Source organism: Mytilus californianus, unplaced genomic scaffold (assembly GCF_021869535.1).
Source record: "Mytilus californianus isolate M0D057914Y unplaced genomic scaffold, xbMytCali1.0.p SCAF_3, whole genome shotgun sequence".
Taxonomy (NCBI): Eukaryota; Metazoa; Mollusca; class Bivalvia; order Mytilida; family Mytilidae; genus Mytilus; species Mytilus californianus.
This window is the reverse complement of record NW_026262679.1, coordinates 165,007-186,986: the sequence shown is the minus strand read 5'-3', so window position 1 is coordinate 186,986 and position 21,980 is coordinate 165,007. Positions and strand designations below refer to the sequence as shown.

At 31.6% G+C, this 21,980-nt stretch overlaps 1 protein-coding gene across 3 annotated transcripts; it reads left to right on the top strand.

Moving 5' to 3' along the window:
• Positions 1-789: 789 nt before the first annotated feature.
• On the top strand, positions 790-21,435 carry LOC127733779 (uncharacterized). Of its 3 annotated transcripts, none has more exons than XM_052243093.1 (2): positions 790-930; positions 20,040-21,435. In XM_052243093.1, the coding sequence occupies exon 2, from the start codon at positions 20,096-20,098 to the stop codon at positions 21,335-21,337; it is 1,242 nt and encodes a 413-aa protein (XP_052099053.1). In that variant the 5' UTR covers positions 790-930; positions 20,040-20,095; the 3' UTR covers positions 21,338-21,435. The 3 variants fall into 3 exon arrangements, with proteins under 3 accessions (XP_052099053.1, XP_052099054.1, XP_052099055.1); XM_052243094.1 differs by lacking the exon at positions 790-930 and adding an exon at positions 7,512-7,637; XM_052243095.1 differs by lacking the exon at positions 790-930 and adding an exon at positions 16,236-16,393.
• The last annotated feature ends 545 nt before the right edge of the window (positions 21,436-21,980 follow it).

Sequence of the window (21,980 nt, the reverse complement as noted above, 5' to 3'; positions counted from 1 at the left end):
TTATTTTGATCATGTCACCATATTTGCACACCTTATTCCAACTCTAAACCGAATTATCTTTGCTCTTATTCTAGAATACAATTTTCATAGCAAAGAAGCAACAAATACCAATTTTAAAGTTTTTGATTCGATGTCATTACTGGGATCAAACCCTAAAAACCTAACGCACAAGTTCGAGTATGGTATTGCGGTTTCACTTCAGTTGCATTTCAAGAAAGTATTGGTGAAATAAAAGCTCATTCTATTTATATAGATATCAAAATGTAACAGAAGATGTATCTGTCCATCACTTATTTAAAATACTTTATTTATGTCATTTAATAAATAGATTTGACGCTCAATATTTATCATTCATAGACTTGCTGTAAAACTGAAGATAAAATCGCAAATTGATATAAACGTGAGTGTACTTATTGCGTATTTAAAATGTACATAAATGAATAAAATTAAATAAATGTATGTGATTTGCATGGGGGAGTTCAGAAATTTGATATCTATAGATCGAAAAAAAAAGTAACACTTTAAATTCAACATTTACATTAAAATAAAATAGTTAATTACAAGACTATAATTTATTAACAAAAACAGGTATGAGATTTCAAACTTCCAGGTACCAACAAGGTATTTAAAAACGACCATAAAATTTGTGTGAGGTAAAAGTTAAATAACTTGTTAGAAAATTGTACAGTACATACTAGGTAATTTGCTATCATTTCTGTCGATTTGTATTGTTGCTATGCGAGGGGAATCCTCTACAGTTTATCGACCAATGAGAGATAATTATCTGATGTAAAAATAACTGTCTCAGGTAATTCCTGAGTCAATATTGACACAACTGATCATCTACCATCTACCCGGTTCACTACTGTTAGGTGTCAATGGATAGTTTTATTATCACCACGTAAAATTGTCACCTACATTTTCCTTCAGGTAAGCTTTCATATTATTTCAATATTTAGATGGTAGTGATTTTTTTTCTATATTTTCATAATGCTATTGATATCATGTACATGAAAAATGAAAAGCCATAATTATTTCGGAACGTAGAAATTAACAGTAGATCGACATTTTCTTTTTCTTGATATGTTATTACATTTACAATTATAAGTTCATTGAAGCAACATGATACATGGTAACACAACGTAAATCTAACGTTAAGCGTATAATTGCAAACATCGATATAAGATGTAGGAACAAGAGACTGTTTTATAACATATAACAAAAGATTTAGCTTGTAATTTATTGGTAGTGGTATGTTATTTAAGACGGTATTATTTAAAAAAAACAAACTTGTGAAGAACATTTAAATAAAGTAATTGCATTTTATATTAAATTTATTTTATCTACTTGAAAAGTTTAGTGAAAACTGTAAAACTGGTGTCTCTTATTGTTAAACATACTAGACTATTTTATTATGTTTGATATTTTGTAAGCATTACAATATCCTATTTTCAAAGTACATTTTTATGTCAATGATTTTTCTTTTCATACAGTTTTGATCATTTTGTGTACCTAGTTCCATCTTTCCTTTAGTCCGTGCTTTAGTTTAAAATTTAATTGTTGATACATGTATCATTGGGTGCGTATTATAGTATAACATTTGATACGTGGATCCTTTGGTCTGATACATGTTTACTTTTAGTCTTGTCTCTTGGTATGTTTGCTCCTAGTACACCGAGGTGGTTTTTCTGTATACAAAAAAAAATTAATTAAAAAAAATAAAAAAAACAGTAGAAAGGTCCAATGGGTTAATCAACATTTACTTCTATCTGTTGCCAGTTTGGTTGTCTTTAGTCATGCTTTAAAGTTAGCCGGTAATCTTGGTCATTTCTATTAATAAAGAAAGAATAGCTGAAACTATTTTGGAGTTGAACTTATGGAAAAGTTTTGGTGTGGAAAAGGTATTAATTGTACGTACTGCATATGTGCATCAAGCAATAACCGTCTGTTATATCTTCATTTTAGTGGAAAATGTATTATTCTATTTCTATTAACTTGCATAAAATCCCGGGCATAAGCCGATGATCAATTATATATTTACCAGGGGCCGGTTTCACGAAGCTATCCTAAGACCTGTCATAAGATATGTCTTATCACATGTCTTATGATCATCTTAAGACTATCTTAGGACATATCTCAGATATCTCCTCGAAGCTGTCTTAAGATGATCTTAGCAAAGATATCCTAAACCTGTCGCAAGTTTTTTAAATTTTTAAATACTAACATGGATTTATGGAAAATTTATGTAAATGTAGCATATGTTTCTCATAGATTAATAAACGTATTGATTGATATTCCATAATTAGATAATTTGCAAAATTAATATAAGAAATAAGTGTAATTTTTATAAATAATCTATTAATAATACACCAATATACATATAAAAATTCAAATACAAAATGGAGAAAAAAAAAGAATAAGATGTTAACAATAATTTTTTTTTAATTCAATTTGTCACTGTATCGGCAAAAATAAGTTTAAGGATAAAATCGTGCATTCTTGCTATAAATACATCGAATGTTCATTGTTGATAAATCGTTTTGATAATCTGTCAATCTATAAAGGCTAAGTTATGGACAGGAAAAGGAGTCCCAATCTCATCGAATCAGAGCTTTTTCTGTGTATATTTTGTTGTCGTCGTCTAAGGTGCATTACAATTACAGCAACCATATTTGTTTATAACTCGTGTTAGGACATCGTAACGATGTTTTTAAATTATGACTATCTTAAGAACATCATCAGACACCTCTCGTGTAGTCCTAACTTTATGACCAACTTTAAGAGATGTCCTAAGTTATGACCACTTTGTGAAACCGACTTAGGACTAAGATATGTCGTAAGACCATCCTAAGACATGCCTTTGTCCTAGGAAAGCTTTGTGAAACTGACCCTAGTATACATGTTAAATTAACAATATATACAGTCTAACGGTTTAAAAATATTCTAGTTATAAGAGTTTAAGCATAGCTGAAACATTACCATTTTTGTAAGGTTTGTTGGTTTAACAATTTATAAGTATAAAAAAAAAGATGATACTTTATGCAAAATGAAATATGTGACTATACTTAAGTTAGTTCCCAAAGTTTATTATTATTGAATGCTACTTTTTGATTTTAAGTTGCAATGTTTGGGAGTATCTGTTATCAATACACTAGTCAATGACACTCTAATTCTAACCAACAACTTACCATGTTGCTGTGGATTACATTAAAGTAACCTATTGAAAACCAGAACTTAACTACGGAAATGACAGATAGGTTCATATTACTTCAAGTATTTAAAACATTCTGATTGACAAAAATAGTTAAAATATTGTGTAAATCAATCCGCAGTACGCTATCTAGAAGAGTTTGTGCAACCTAATGTATACTTATCAACTAAACTCAAGTTAGATTTGATATTGCTAGGAAACACGTGCTAAGAATAAAACACTATATATATATATATATATATTCGAATAATTTAAATCTTTTTTTCAATAATTGAAAGTCTTATGAATTGACAGAAGCTGCAGATATTATTTTATTGTTGATGTATGTTGTTTTTTTTGTAGTCGAATAAAAGCTCTTGAGAGCTTGTGTTTTCTATGTTCTACAAAACCGACTTTAGATAAAATTTATCGTATTTGTCTTAACCCATCTTATCCTAAGATACGTTATTTAATAATGTACATCCTATAGTTCATAGGGATTTTTTTATTACCAACAAGGGTGACAATTTTTTATAACCAACGTTCAGTTCCCTTGTTTTCGGTTCTCCGTTGGTCAAAATTCAATTCGGAATTCTTGCTTCCATTTGATGTTCACGTTAAAAAGGCGACTCTGACTGATGACGTCCAACAGATATTACATAATTTTTGCATATCATCAGACAAAGAACTAAATATGCCTATATTATCAATTTTTCAAACGTATCGTCTAAAATGGTTAAAGAGATCGATTCCACCATCGTAACTCGTGCGATGTGATATTGACATTATATTTTAAATATGTATAACATTTCGTAAGCCTCGGCAAGCCTTGCGTTTCAAATTAAAAAAGATAACCGTCGTTTCTGTAGTGAAAATACTGTATCACACTCGATTCACTGGTTGAATCTATATTGCAAAAATATAACAAAACGGGATCTGGCTCTAATATATCTTCAATATAAATGACTGTACACGATACTTAAAAGGAACACACAAGAAATGAAACTGGAAATAACATAATGATACACGATAATAGTTTTTGTGTCTTTTGTCTTGGTACCTATTATTGACTGCTTGTGTAGACAACGTTTATTGGAATGTAAATGTTTGTGGTCGCTTAGATTCGTTATTTGTATTTGTTTTGTTTTGTTTTGTTCAGTATATCAAAAAAACTAAAAGTGCAAAGAATCGAAATTAAGTAAGCGATATATATCCCACAGAATAACCAGTATTTCATTTTAAAACCGATTTCGATTTAATACCAAGAATACGTTTGACAAAATGTCAATTTTGTACTATCAACACTTCGATTTAAACTAAATAAAACCACGAACCATTCATTTCAAAGTAATTATATATAATTTTTGAAACTTGTGTGTTTGCGTTTTTAATTTTGTTTACAGGTAGAGTGATTGTTAGGTCATTCGAATGACAAAAATGATATATTAGATCATAATTCTAAAACATATTTTATTCCAATACATTATTTATGTGCTTTCATTCAATCGGGGTTAGTTTTACAGGATTATCATATTGAAAGCAAATCTCTGAATTTATTAAGAAGAAGTTCATCATTCATATCATTAAATGAAAGTTCGAAGATTAATTCCTGACGATGAATGTGGGAATTAACTCCTGCACTCTGAGGAGAAGTTTAATAGAAAGACACAAAGAAATGCTTATCATTAAACCATTAGGTTTCGTGGGATTAAACATGTTCGCATTTAGATCATTTCTACGTTCTTTCCATCAAAATTGTGAAATTATGGGATTTTCTATTTTAAGTAGAATGTGTTAATTAATCTTAGCAGGAGTCACGATAATAGGACTATCTTGCTTTAAATTGGTCCTACATTAGTGTGTTGAATGCCAAAGTACAGCTTAAAATAGGTCCTACATTAGTGTGTAGAATACCAAAGTACAGCTAAAAATTGGTCCTACATTAGTTTGTTGAATGCCAAAGTGCAGCTTAAAATAGGTCCTACATTAGTGTGTTGAATGCCAAAGTTCAGCTTAGAATAGGTCCTACATTAGTGTGTTGAATGCCAAAGTACAGCTTAAAATAGGTCCTACATTAGTGTGTAGAATACCAAAGTACAGCTAAAAATTGGTCCTACATTAGTTTGTTGAATGCCAAAGTGCAGCTTAAAATAGGTCCTACATTAGTGTGTTGAATGCCAAAGTTCAGCTTAGAATAGGTCCTACATTAGTGTGTAGAATACCAAAGTACAGCTAAAAATTGGTCCTACATTAGTTTGTTGAATGCCAAAGTGCAGCTTAAAATAGGTCCTACATTAGTGTGTTGAATGCCAAAGTTCAGCTTAGAATAGGTCCTACATTAGTGTGTAGAATACCAAAGTACAGCTAAAAATTGGTCCTACATTAGTTTGTTGAATGCCAAAGTGCAGCTTAAAATAGGTCCTACATTAGTGTGTTGAATGCCAAAGTTCAGCTTAGAATAGGTCCTACATTAGTGTGTACAAGTACAGCAGGTATTGTTATTCTGGAGATGCTGATTAAATCTGCAACTTTCTGTTATGTCAATCAAAACACGAGGTAATGGACGTATTAAGCTTATACAATTGTAAATGTTCTCGATGTTCTTAATGTTTCTGATCGATCTCATATTGATTTTCCTTAATATGCAGGAATCTATTATACATCGAGACACAATAAATCTCTGTCGTATTTTTTACCTTAATCATCTAAATTATTATGACAACATAAAAATTCCAAATCAGTCCGACGTTGAAAGCCACATCCAGTTTTAAAATATCCTTTCACTCGTATTAATCTGCCTTTGCAAAGAATCTGACTTTTGAAAATTAAAATGTAAATTTCGTGTTCTTCCTCGGATTTACATTTGAATGGAAGAATTTTCTATTGTCGTCAGGAAGTATGATGGAATTTGATGGCTTATTTGCTTTTATGTTTTTCATACAGTTAGGATTTACATGTAAGATAACAGAATCAATTTCACAGTACATTTTATCTGAGATTTCTGTTAACCCCACACATTGGAGCAACTGGGAAATCTCAAACATCTTGCAAACATTAGAAAGTCCCATTAGACTAGGTTTAGATTAGAAAGGTTTCTATGCGACTGTCATACAATTGAGATGTGTTTGTAGCTAGATATAAAACCAGGTTAAATCCACCATTTTCTACATAAGGCAATGCATGTACCAAGTCAGGAATATGACAGTTGTTTTCCATTCGTTTGGTGTGTATGAGCTTTCCATTTTACCTTTTGATAAGAGACTTTCCGTTTTGAATTTAATATTTTCCCTGGAGTTCGGTATTTTTGTTATTTTACTTTTTCCAATACAATGGAAAAAAGAGCCCAATAATATGGACTAAAGGGCCCCACACTATGGACCATGTTAGACTGATTGAACTTTAATATTTCTCTAATACATTCTTCTTCTTTGTGACAATATTTTTGAGTTTCTCAGATGATTTTGCAAATCATCATTTAATTGCTGCTTTAGAACCGGATAATTTTAGCTAATACATGCATTCTGTATTGAATATCAATGATGTTTTAAATATAGCCTCATGCAATGCTAGGTTATGTCTGTCATTTCGATGTTATATTCTGGTAAATATAGTAATGGAATATTCCATACAACTCAACAGTCAATAAACTTTAATTATTGGTGTAAGAACAAACAACGAGTCATCATATTGTGATCATTCAACTTTGCTTCAGACTTTAATAATCTTGTTACCAATGAAAGAACTGTTTTTGGTATGTTATTTTAGGACTGTTGTATCATGGGCATCAACCCATACCGAGGCCTTTTATAGCAAACTATGGTATGGCGTTTTCTCATTGCTTAAGGGCGTACGGTTGCCTATAATTGCTTACATTCACGTGTGGATATTTGTCTCATTGGTATTAATATCACATCTCCTTATTTTTTTATTGGTAACATTCCGTTGACAGACATTTAAAATGTGTATATTTGCAGGATAATATTATACTATTAAATGGTCGTAACTTAGAATATGTTTAAGACTTCAGCGGACAATAGTGTTCCTATTTAACAAAGAAATCCTGAAAGCACTCAAATAGAAATTTGGCCGATATACTTTATTTTTCTTACAGTTTTAAACTTTTTGTGATTAAAAACAAACAAGTTTTAATATCAACAACTATATGTGACATAGACAATTATACACGTACGCACAATTATAATGCTTCCATTAATAAACTGATTTCAATTTTGTATAAAAAAATAAGTACGTTAAACCTTATAGTTAATTGAACGTCAAATAAAATAATGTTTTCATTTCTTCTTATTGAAGAAATTTGATACAAACAACAACACGTTACCCCACCTAAATTATTTAAACTGGACCATTTCAATGTATTGGCACATAGAATGAACTTGGTCAACAGTAAGTAGATGCACTGGCATATCTTATACAGCGTATACTTGAGGTAAGAGCATCTTTATCAACAACGACTAAACATTATTTTGAGAAGAATTGTAAATGTATTGTGTAATAACAATGTATCAGGACAAGTTGTGGCAATTAAACCATACAAAAGGAGAAGTTGCAAGTTGTGGCAATTAAACCATACAAAAGAAATGATTGAATGAGTTTTAATTATACAATACAGATGCCGATAACAAAATCTAAATTGTAATCATAAGTTAATATTTCGATTCTAAAAAGTTGATAAAAAATAAAGTTAAGTTGAGAGAGGGTAAATAACAGTATGATTATTACTAGTAAGGTACCTCCATCTAAGATTATTACTAGTAAGGTACCTCCTTCTAAATTGAATACATTGGGTCTGTCCGTCTATTCTTGAGCACCAAGGTGGCCTCTGATAGATAGGAGACTCAATATTCATTATAGATATACATGTAAATATATCCTTTTTGCCCGCCCAAGTCATTCACACAATGAAAGTGCTGTGGACTGATTATTAGAAGAAAAGGAGAGAGAGATAAGAAAAAACTTTCATGTTCTGTCACTATTGTTTTATATTACTGTCTTTTAATATTTTTACTTTCGTGCGTTTTTACTTTTAATCTATATTGTAGAAATTTGTAACAAAATAGCAATTGATTCGTCAATTATCACAATCACACCAGACAATCACAGTATTTTTTAGGTTTATGACAAGATCAATAGAATTTAAATCAGCTTGGTACGGCTGTATGTTGCGTGACTTATGGTTGAACAGTTATATAAATGATTGCAGTTCACACGAGAGGTACTTTGGTTTTTTTCTGCATGTTGATCTGCCTAATATACGAGTTTGCTATTGTGTTTACAAATATCATTCAAACATTCAGTATATATATATTACGCCCGAGGGCGTTAGCCGGAATGGGTGTATCCAATTTACACCAAGATATTATTGTCAATGCAGAATGATAGTTATTTATTTAGGAAAGGGTCTTTCATCAATTTGATCATATTTTATCGAAAAGCATGATAAATGCAGGTTATCCAATTTCATTTAACGACATCTTGGTGTAAGTCCCTATATTTCTGGGAATCTTTGAACAGAACTGGGCCATTGTATTAAAACAGAATCAACTGATAGTTTGCTTTCTTAAATTTTGTTATTCTTTACAAATATATTGATTTGATTTATTTTATAATTGTGAATTGAATAAGCTGCAGATTTATGGGGAAATCTTTATTACCTGTTAAACCTATTCTAAAATAAACATATATGATATAAAAAAACTTATTTGCAATATAAATTCCTTAACAACACGTAAAACTCCTCAATAACTGATCTTACCCTTTAACTTTATACAATTAATTTTGGTAGATATTTACATCGGGTATACTTTAATTTGAGAACTGTCAACTTGAACTTAAAATACAGTCATCCAAAATTTACTACATTACACTTTAAAATTTCATAGTTTCACAACCATCTCAGAACTAGAATTACTGATATAAAGGATGTGTTTATTACTTTTATACTCGCCAGAAGGTAGATACATGAAAATTCGTTTCGTTTTAGCTTGTCATAGATTTAAACCGGGCTTTAAAGCAGTTAAAACATAATAATTGAAGTTTCGGTTTTTTTTTATCGTGTCTGAAATCTACACCCTGCACATGTTTAACTTAACATTTCTTGTCTTTAAATGAATATTCAACGTTTTTTTACCTCATTAAAACGATAATAGATAGATTTATTAAATATTAGTAGGCCTATACAAATTCCTATTGACCAAGTTGAAAGTCGCCATCAAGACTTTTAACTATTAAAAATAGAAAACGGTTGAGTTGACTAATCATTTTATTTAGTTGGTAGGACATTAAGATGTTAATTGAAGGGAATACAACTATTCTTGTTTTAACCTGTCTGTCATACATTTAAATTTCATTGAATTGTCGATTTCAATTGATAACATTTGGGACAGATTTAAATGCAATTTATGTCAAATTTTTAACAAGTGAAATGGAAATACAATAAAGTACTTGTATGTTTCAGTATGATCAGTTAAATTACAATGTTCACAGCTATTAATCACGAAAATCGATGTTAAACTATTACGTATGAATATTTGTTATCATAATGTAAAATGAAAATAGAATTTAATTGCAGCACAGATTTGACAACCTCTGTTTTATTGACTTGATTAAATGGACACATCGTCATTATTATAACATTAAAATATATTTTTTCCCATGGATAGACATTAATTTTGTTTCGTTTTATACAATTGTTTTGCATTTCTTAAGCTGAAATACTATTGGGATTTATTCGATGATAAATTCAAAAAATTAAACACTAGAACCAATAATTTTACATAACAACAACTATTATAGATCAGCTCAAAATGTAAATGTGAAACCAAAAGTCCAAAAGCATATCGGAAGGGGTGGACTTTTGATGATGAAATATTTCAGAATTATGAACAAAATTATCCTTTATTATTTTGTCTCAAATCAAGTCGTTGGTTTTCTTGTTTAAATAGTTTCACATTTTATCATGTCAGGGCATTTTATAACTGACTATACGGTATGGGTTTTGCTCATTGTTGAAGATGCCTTATAGTTGCTTACATCCACGTCATCTAGATCCTCAGTGGATAGTGACAATCATACCACATCTCCTTATTTTAATATATTTGTTAATCCGGGCAAATATTTATTTGGTGGTGTCAGACGACCAATTTCACCTACTCCAATTTGGAACATATATTTTGTAATTACAATGTATCAGCAGAAGCTGCAGGTTTGGTAATTAAACCACAGGCGAAAAACATCAGACCTTTTCAAATTTCACTGACTTTGTACCCTCAAAAAGTAAACAAAGAACAGTAAAATAACACTACTTAAATTTGATACTAGAGTTATTCATACCATGGCAAATAACAATCCATATTTATCTTAAAATTCTTTATTTGAAAGTAAATATCTTCAAAACAAATTACGAGTATATCGAAAACTACATGTACGTGATGAAGTATATTGAAAAGGAGAAAAAGTCAACTGTCAGATTAGGAGTGGTAAAACATTGTGCAATGTTGTTTATGCATTGCACCTTAACACAGAGCGGAGGAATGTTTTTATAGAAAAAAAAAATAATATTACAATCTTATATGACAATTAACGGATCACACGCGTACTCAGTTTATTACTAAAAGTTTAATTCAGCATTTGAAAGTCAAATAAACACAGTTTGATGTTTGTACCTGAGAGAATAAACATTGATTCTTGTAATGTAATGTTGTATCAGAAGATAAGTCAATATGTGTGATTTGTTCAGACATCTAATATCAAACTACTGATCTATAAATTGTATTGAATAATCAAGATTATTTCAGAACAAGGAAAATTTATGTTATAGTAAAACAGCCATTTAAATGGAAACTGTTTTGACATCACAAATACATCAAGTGGAACTGACAACACACACACACAAAATATTTTCATGAAATTCAAAGTTGAAACAACAGATACAACGAAAGCAACAATTATTGTACAAGATTTACGAAAGAGAATAAGGCAGAAAACACGAACCTGAAAATCAACTATTAAAAGTATAACTAAAAGCATAGGAAAAACACACATAAATCTGACAATACATTTGGACGAGGGACCACCAAAAATAAAGTTAAAAACATAATACACCGTTCATATTAAGAACATGAAAAGAAAAAAAAGTTATTGATATTGAGTCAAAGGTGATGATTAAAAATTTGACAGTCGAACAAAACGAACATAAACATGCAAGCTATGAAACCAAAAGGTGGAAGAAATAGATCTCTAAAGGAGAAAAACCACTATTGTTTTCCCCCTATTAGTCATTGTTAAATTGGCACTTTTCAAAAAAAAATTGTGCAGATTTTATCTTTGTTTCAAATAAAGAAATACTTGGCATGAGTAAAGTTTGATCCTGTCTAGTACTACAGACAAAATTTCACATACATTTCATTGCATATAAGATAATAACCATCACTGGAGGTTAACCAATCATTTCCCCCCTTTTTTTCTTGTTGACAAGCTTTAGTAACCATGTAACCTCAAGTTTCCAAAATATCTTATAGAAACACCAAGTTTTGAAAAATGGTACTTTGAAACACCCAAGATATATGTTTATGACTCAGAATTTTTTTTCTGTAATGAAATGCAGAATTTACTTCCAACATCTGTCAAATTCAAGGGAATTTTTTTTCGACCCTTTTTCGCATGAAACCGGATGTGACGTACTATGATTTGGTGGTACTACACCAAAAGCAAATACAAAAAAATCAAAAGCTTGAACAAAAGGAAAATTATTAGTTCCCTACTAAAGATAAAACATGAATATTGTGAATTGGCATTATACATGTGTACTTCCAAAACCATTAGATTGTAATATATGTATATGCAACAGGATGTTGTCACTAACAGATTATACGTTGTAAGCGAGACGTTTTAGCTTGTCGACTTCATTTCTTTAAAAAAAAACCTCTTGTTTACTGTTCTTGGGGAAGCAACGTATACAATATATTCACATGTATATACATTTAAGAATAATTTAAGAATAATATATTTTGTCTTTAAATTCAATTTAATGGCGTAATTCTCGTACTACTATGGCTTTTAAACGAAATATGAGTAACTAAAAAAAAATCATATAAAAAATTGTTTGTATAATATTAGAAATATTAAAAAAATGTCTTATGCCTAATATATGATGCGTGCTTTGAACCTTGTTTTATATTGTATTGCCAATATTTATTGATAGAAATGTTTGCTTGGCTTAATTAAGTTCTAATTTTAGTCCATCAAATATAAATAAAGTAAATTAAGCCAACTTCACACAACCGCCGTTGATGGCTCAGTTGAAGCAGATACCTTTATTGACTTCTCTTTGTTCTGTAATATATTGCGTCAATACATATTTGTAGTATTGTCATCGCGAATGAGACCTATAGTTTTTATAGGGGAAAGCGGAAATTGATTAATTTTCCATCTCGAATGTAAGTTAGGTTATATAGAAATTTATTGTAACAATCTCAATAAAATATTCCCGTAGTTCAATCCTTTTGTAAAAGATTTGGTAATTCGTATTCTGTTTTGTAATAATCTTGTTTACCAGCGTATTAATGCAGATTTTCCAATACAATTATTCCTTCATGATGTTATTTGTAAGTTAATATATTCAGTCATCGTAGAAAACAGATTTGTCACTTCAAAAGTTAAATCTTGTATTAAAGTTTACAAACGATTTATTTTCGTATATATATATATATGAAAAGTTTCTTGTGGTTCGATTAAATTGAATTTTCGTAAAAAAACCTAAGCTATTTTTGTTAATGACAACTAAATCTAAATAATTTACCACAATTATTCAAATCTTATCTCCTCGAAACAATTATAACTGCGAAAAGAGCGGCCCGTGGAGCCTCTGCTGTCACGTATTAGAACTTTTTTTTCTGAATCATTCTGCTAGAATTCCTTAAATATTTACAAATCTTACATGACATATTATGAAAAAAAATGACGTTGTTCCATTTCATATTTTTTTCAAATTTGCATTAACCCAGTATGACTCATTAGCCCAATTGTAAGTTGGCCACACGTTGTAATGTCTTTCTGTGTTTTATTATTACAGTTATCCATCCCGTGGGGTCGTTTTACTGCTAGTGACTTTGAACTTTTGTATGTATTGCATAACAAAGATTTATATAAGCTAAAAAACAATAAAGAAGCCTCGAAATAAATGACAAAACAGACAGTATTAATAATTTTATTCAAAGGAGAAATAATGAGATAAAATATAAAGGAAAAATTAGTACACCTGTTATTAAAACTCATCCAAGTTACCAGGTTTATAATTTGGTACGATCTCGAGGGTACGACAGACGCATGTCTCCTCTACATACTCACCAATGGAGCAGGAATAGGTTTGTAATTTGGTACGATCTCGAGGGTACGACAGACGTACGTCTCCTCTACATACTCATCAATGGAGCAGGAATAGGTTTATAATTTGGTACGATCTCGAGGGTACGACGGACGCACGTCTCCTCTACATACTCATCAATAGAGCAGGAATAGGTTTATAATTTGGTACGATCTCGAGGGTACGACGGACGCACGTCTCCTCTACAAACTCATCAATGGAGCATGAATCAAACTGTTAGAAGGCCAACTCAAATACTAAGTTGAAGAATATAAAAAAATGAAAATTCCAAAAAACTATGCCAAATAGGGCTTAGACAACCAATATCTGGAGGAAAAGAAACCTTGGTGATTCCAATAATTTAACATTTTATGTAAATTTAAAGAAAATTAACATATCAATACTATCTCGTGTCAACACAAAAGTGCTGACTAAACGTTGAACTATAAAAATGTTTCAAACCTTTACATCATCATCTTAATTTGAATAATTCTGGATTTTAGATCATTCGTAATATTTCATAATTTGTACATAGGTAGTAAAAATTAAGTGAGGTGATTAAGTGCATAATATGTTTGAGACATTTGAGTGTGTAATATTCCAATACGATGTAGCTTTTCATTATACGAAAATGCCTTTTTGAATTTATGTAAAAACATGTCTTCATCAAAATTATTATAACAGGAAAGCCGACTTTGTATGCAAGGTTTCATCCATATTGTGTGTTTCTTTTATAACAAAGATATGCATATAATTTGCAAAGTAGTCGACGAAGATCTGTTTGCAACACTTTATTTCTCAATAGACACAAACATTTTTATATTAACGAAGAACAAGGGCAACACAACTACTGACGATGTTCCTGACTGTAGAAAGTGTCGGAGTCTAGCAAGTAACTCTACACAACAACTGACGATGTTCCTGACTGTAGAAAGTGTCGGAGTCTAGCAAGTAACTCTACACAACAACTGACGATGTTCCTGACTGTAGAAAGTGTCGGAGTCTAGCAAGTAACTCTACACAACAACTGACGATGTTCCTGACTGTAGAAAGTGTCGGAGTCTAGCAAGTAACTCTACACAACTACTGACGATGTTCCTGACTGTAGAAAGTGTCGGAGTCTAGCAAGTAACTCTACACAACAACTGACGATGTTCCTGACTATAGGTGTCGGAGTCTAACAAGTAACTCTACACAACTACTGACGATGTCCCTGACTGTAGAAAGTGTCGGAGTCTAGCAAGTAACTCTACACAACTACTGACGATGTCCCTGACTGTAGAAAGTGTTGGAGTCTAGCAAGTAACTCTACACAACTACTGACGATGTCCCTGACTGTAGAAAGTGTCGGAGTCTAGCAAGTAACTCTACACAACTACTGACGATGTCCCTGACTGTAGAAAGTGTCGGAGTCTAGCAAGTAACTCTACACAACTACTGACGATGTTCCTGACTGTAGAAAGTGTCGGAGTCTAGCAAGTAACTCTACACAACTACTGACGATGTCCCTGACTGTAGAAAGTGTCGGAGTATAGCAAGTAACTCTACACAACTACTGACGATGTCCCTAACTGTAGAAAGTGTCGGAGTCTAGCAAGTAACTCTACACAACTACTGACGGTGTTCCTGACTGTAGAAAGTGTCGGAGTCTAGCAAGTAACTCTACACAACTACAAACGATGTTCCTGACTATAGAAACTGTCGGAGTCTAACAAGTAACTCTACACAACTACTGACGATGTTCCTGACTGTAGAAAGTGTCGGAGTCTAGCAAGTAACTCTACACAACTACTGACGATGTTGCTGACTGTAGAAAGTGTCGGAGTCTAGCAAGTAACTCTACACAAGTACTGACGATGTCCCTGACTGTAGAAAGTGTCGGAGTCTAGCAAGTAACTCTACACAACTACTGACGATGTCCCTGACTGTAGAAAGTGTCGGAGTCTAGCAAGTAATTCTACACAACTACTGACGATGTCACTGACTGTAGAAAGTGTCGGAGTCTAGCAAGTAACTCTACACAAGTACTGACGATGTTCCTGACTGTAGAAAGTGTCGGAGTCTAGCAAGTAACTCTACACAACTACTGACGATTTCCTGACTGTAGAAAGTGTCGGAGTCTAGCAAGTAACTCTTATTTGTATGACGTATGATTTTTTTTCAATTGCAAGATGGAAACATTCAGATTTCTTTTTTCCTTTTTTTCTGAATCCATATGATATTATTTTTTTCATTAGTGAGATACTTTTGTTGCTGTCGGGTTTTTTCGCGTTTTATCACAAAAATCTTACGAGAAAAAATACCCAGTGGTGAAAAGAGCCCTGTCTCGTCGATGTATACCCCATGTGCCACTAATATGATTTTTTAAAATACTTTTATATCTTTAAAATAAAAAGGATCTATTACCCATCAGTAGGTATATAATATTATATAACATTGATAGTGTGATAAAACAGATTATATGGATCCCTGCTGCTCTAAGAACTCATTAGTATTAGTTTATATTCAGGTAAACAAGTCAATCACTATTCATACCTCCATCATAGCCAATAACTTTCAACAACTATTTCATTATCGCCCCATAGGAAGCCATACATTATCAAAAATCAATATCTGTGTCCTCTGGATGAGAAACCCGTTACCAATAGTTGATTTTAAGTGTTGTAGATGATTGAGGGTTATCTAATGTGTACTGAAGTCTTTGTTTTAACTTGTAACGACGACAGAGTTATCATACTCACCTGGGTAGCTTCTTATCTAAGGCTTGGTCAAAATGGATATGTAAGACACTGATATTTCACGATATATACATGTTTTGACGGGTAAGATTATAATATATATTATCTATTATTTAAATCGGTATTTATTTCCTTTTTTCTTAATTGAGGTATCACAGTTTTATTTACTAATTGCTATATATATATAGAAAAACTAAAAACATACAATAATATTCTCGTGAAGTTAAATTCAAACACATTGAAATGTTAATAAAAGGTCATTTAACCAGTCGATGGTAGAATTTATTTTAGAGTTGATACAAGGATCCTAAAAATTTATAAAATGAAAAAAGAGGGGCATTTTCAGTCTAATACGTCTACAGTACGGTTTCCAACACCAGCGACTCTTTTCACAAAAAATCTTACGATTAAAATTGATCGTAGGTTATACTGAAATGTGTATGACTTACGCGTATTTTTATTCTTAATATTTTTTGTGAAAAGAGCCGCAGAGCTACCATGCCACTAATTATAATTACGTATACCAGTTTGTAAATGTTTCTATGCAGGATCCTAGATTTAAAAAAAGTAGGTCTGAAGAAGTGGAAGCTTTTGATTGCATACATTGATTTATTTGTCTGGAAACTATGAAACTTAAAACATACGTTACAAAGTTTAATTTATATCAAATTGCTATCTTGCAGCTTATTTCAGTCTTATCTATAGACAAATCATTCTATAATATAAACAAAAAGGATAAGATTATTTATAAACAATGATAAATGTCAATTCACACGAGAATATAACAGCTGGTATTAAATACCGTTTATTTTTAAATTCTGTTATTGAATTTATTGCTTATCAGATTTGTATAAATTGTACGATCTTTAAGTCAAAATATTTCATTAAAAAAATGACAAATAAGAATAAAAATGTAAGTATTTGGAAAGTCATTGTCTCATGCAATAACATTAACGGTACCAATTTTTCTGCACCAGATGTGCATTTCGACAATAAATGTCTCTTCAGTGATGCTCGAGGCCAAAATATTTGAAAATCAAAAGCTTATTAAAATTTTAAAGAGCTTATAAACCAAAAATTACAAAAGAGTAAAGTCAAAGTCGGGCAAGGAATCAGAGCTTTGCGTGAGGGAGATATATTCCTTAATTTAAAATGATTTCCAAAATTTTTTAACAGTAAATTTTAATAACAAAAAAAGCCGCATTTTCATGCCAGTACCGAAATACTGGCTACTGGGCTGGTAATGCAATTCTTGTTTTCACAATAACGTTGTGTAGACGATCTACAGTAACAACAGGCATTCTAAACTTTAGAACATTAAAAAAAAACTGCATTGGACTTGTAAGGAGACAACAGTTAATCACTTAATGTTGAAGGCCGTACGGTGACCTGTCTACATCAGAGTCCCTGATAAATAGCTATCTCAATGACTCTTTATTATTTTTTTTATCAGGATTAAAATTTAATACAGGTACTGAGGTAGTCAGATTCTCACCGATCGCAATCGTTTGAATATCGCGCATATCCTATCAAAACAAGGAAACAAGATGAACGTAAATCATAGTTGAAAAATACATAAATACTTTCAAATGTAACTACGATTAAATCTGTATTCAGTAAGAAAAAAAATATATAATTTAAAGATGGTGACTAGTCACCTATTACAATGCAGCGAAAATGCAGATCTGCTTTATGTTGTAAAGTGTTATAATAAAGTCTTTAATCGGAAACACTACTTAACAATATGCTTTATTGTCTTCATTTTTCATGTACTTAAGTGTTAATATTTGACATTTATCTCGAAAAAGTTGTTGTTGGGTTTGAAAACATGAAGTAATGACACTTATTAATATTTTTACAAAGGATATATTTCAACTTACCCTTTGTATCAAAAAAAAATATGACATCTTAAGAATTGATTTTTTTTTTTTAAATAAATATAAAAATAATAGTAATAAATAAGTAAAACAGCCCTTTACCAACATTGAAAGAGAGATATAATGAATTTGACACTTCAAATTTAATCTATATATTTGATATTCATTGAGTGCAATTCTCTTTGGTCTGTTTTAAGTGGAGGTTAATGTAAAATAAAGTCTTTGATGGTGTATATTCTTAGAAACCGATCTTTATTACAACACGTATTTATTTAAACAAATCTGATCTTTTGAGAGTACGAGTAAAACGCCTATTCATAAATAATATTTCATCTACCTTTACATATTCTAACCAGATATTTCTTAATTTGTCCAAAATAATAAATCCTTTTAAAGAAGTAAAAGGGATTTTAGCGCAAGGACACGAACAAAAGCGAGTCATGTAAATATCTGTGTTAATTTGAATGTTTAAATGAAATTTCTTTCGTGTCAGTGTGTCATATATGATATTATAATTCAATCTTTCTTAACCTGAACCATATTTATTAGCTTTTCTTTACTTTTTGTGTGGTATTTGAATGATAAATATTTGTTTATAAGGAATCTTTGCTTAAGTAAATACATATACCTTTCTTCACTCCTATTACCAATTGTAAACTTCAGTGAAAGAAGGAATAAATGTATGATGGTAAATAAGTGATATTTTCTGTAAAAGGATTAAATTCGTCATGTAGGTTTTTGAACTGCATGAATTGAATATAATCATAACTAGTTAGTATATATGAAAAAATGAAGTTTGAATGGTTTTCTGAAAGAAAACAGTAGAAATATTGCAAACTAGTAGTTAATTTTTAAGTTTTATTTGTGTGCAAAAGTTTCCAAAGCAAAGATTGCTACATATCAAAAAGTAAAATAACAAAAATACCGAACTCCAAGGAAAATTCAAAACGGTAGGTCCTTTGTGAAATGACAAAATTAAAAGCTCAAACACATCAAACGAATGGAAAACAACTGTCATATTCCTGACTTGGTACAGGCATTTCCTTATGTAGAAAATGGTGGGTTACACCTGGTTTTATAGCTAGCTAAACCTTTCACTTGTGTAGGACAGTCACATATAATTCCCTTATATTGACAACTATGTGTGAACAAAACAAACAGAAATAATAGGTAAAAATGTCAAAAATAGGGGTGCAGCAGTCAACATTGTGTTCAAATTTTAATCACTATAAAAACAAATATATATATGTAAAAAAATAAGAATAACATGGCATATAGACAAAGCACATAAGCACAAATGAAAGACAAGAATATAAAAAATAACCATAGCACAATAACACAATGGACGAAACAATAAGGTTAATAATTTACAAAGACAAATAAAAGACTTGTAAAAAAATTATGCACCCGATTAATGATTTTACAACACGTAAAAGAGGCATTCATTTCACATTTCATTTTTATGCTAAATCCATGAAATTGCGAGCTTTTCGTTTGATTTGTATTAAATTATCTATAAAATCCGACCAATGGCGTTTTTGCCTTTCTTGTCGGACGATACTGAATGTAGGGGACGACTTGTTTGAAGAACGCAGACAAAAGTTTCTAGATAAAGAAAACAAAAAAAACAGAAAAGAAAAGAAACACAAACAAACATTGCTGTAACGTTGTCACGGTAAAAAATGTGCAGATATAGATGTTGCACTGCATATGCACAAAAAATAATATTTATAAAGCTCGTGATTTTTAACAGCGATAAATCCAAAGTCCGAAGTCTATAGTTGCAGATCTTATATTGATTGAATTCTTTGTAACATCTATGCATCTTAATTATGTACTATTTTCTATTTCAGATTTATTGTAAGACCAGAAATTTAATAGTATATAGGAGACATTTTAATATTTCAAGATGCCTGGTCGTAGAAAAGTGGACAAGGAAATGACGGCAATGGCCCACAACGTCAAAGAAAAAAGGTGCCTCGTAAAAAGTATGCAGACTCTGGATCTAGAAAAAACATATTCTATGAAATTAATCAATCTTGATCATAGAGGAATAAAATTATCGTACAAGAGGCTGAAGGATAAAGTGTCAAAAATTAAATCTCATCTCACTACGGACGAAATTGTCAATTTGAAACAGTTAGAAGCAGACGGTAAACTTAGGAATACAAGTAACACAGTCAATCTTGGCAGTGCCCTGAAAATAGCTGCTGCAGCAAAAAGACTGAAACTACAAAGTGCACCACGCCCGGTAACGAGCGTTTTACCTGCGCTTCCACCTCGCGAATATACTGATGTATCATTTACCAGGCATCAAACTGTGCCGTTCAATCTAAAAAGGAGTAATTCTGTTACTGGTGTATTTATTGATGCCCCGGATGAAAACAATAATAATGAAAGGCGAAATTCTATCAGTGGACCATCACTACGACCATTCAGTGTGGCAAATATACAAGCGACAAGTAACAATTCAATTGACAATAATAAACTAGAACGTGCAATTACAGCAAATCCCATTATAAGAGAAAAAAATCTATCAAGAAGTGACACCAAAACGTCACAGCGTGCAAAAAGTTCAATGCCAGCTCACTCACCATACTCTTCTCATTCCGCAAATGAAAAGGAACAGCGGAATAATCCGACAAATGGCGATGTTAAAACGCCTTTCTTGTCGGACGATATTGAAAGTAATTTAGGAGACGATTTGTTTGAGGAACGCAGACAAGAACTTCTAGAAGAAGAAAAAATAACTTATGAAGACATTGAACTCAAAACGAAAGATTTTCTTAACAGACTTGAGAATTATTTAAAAGAAAATCCCATAGCTCGGCTTGACGAGGAAGAAATACCGATATTTAATGTTTCGGATGCCTTGCACGGTCCACCGGAAACCGAAGAACGTGTCCAAAGCGCTGGTTTGAAAAAGCGCAAACGCTTGCTTCCTCACAGATCGCCTTTAGAAATGAGGGCATTTCCAAATGATGAAGCGTATCAAAAAAAATTGGGAGAATTATGGAAAGACATGTACAAGTGTCGCTATCTACGTATTCCAGATGAACGAATTGACCTGTCTGGAATTACGACTCTTGCTAAAGACCAAATGAGATTGTATACGTATCTCAGGGAGACAGAGGCTGACAAATTGAATTAAACAAGGTGGTTATGGGATATTGGTTTTGGGTATTGTTATACAAATATACTGTTAAAATTTATAAATAAAATCGTTTTGTTATCATAACAAATATACAATTTAGGCATTCTTTTTAAACTATATAGAAACAAGTCTAATCACGTTTTCATGTAAAACGTATACGCCTCACATATATGGTTATTACGAAAAGTAAAACGTATACGCTTCACATATATGGTTATTACGTTTGGGTTGAACATGCCAAACCAGATGAGGCGTTCATCACGGCATGCCTTCTGCACGGATCTTATTGTCAAAATGAGGCGTTCATCCCGGCATGCCTTCTGCACGGATCTTATTGTCGAAATGAGGCGTTCATCCCGGCATGCCTTCTGCACGGATCTTATTGTCGAAATGAGGCGTTCATCCCGGCATGCCCTCTGCACGGATCTTATTGTTGAAATGAGGCGTTCATCCCGACATGCCTTCTGCACGGATCTTATTGTCGAAATGAGGCGTTCATCCCGGCATGCCCTCTGCACGGATCTTATTGTCGAAATATATATTTCTCTGATAAGGTTGAAACACAGCAAGCCTGATAGCGTTTCTAAATAGACATCACACTCTGTAAAAACTGTCATCAATGAATTTTGAAAGTTAATCT

Excerpts from the sequence above, each read along its gene's own strand:
- LOC127733779 (XM_052243093.1), top strand. The coding sequence starts at position 20,096 with ATGCCTGGTCGTAGAAAAGTGGACAAGGAAATGACGGCAATGGCCCAC.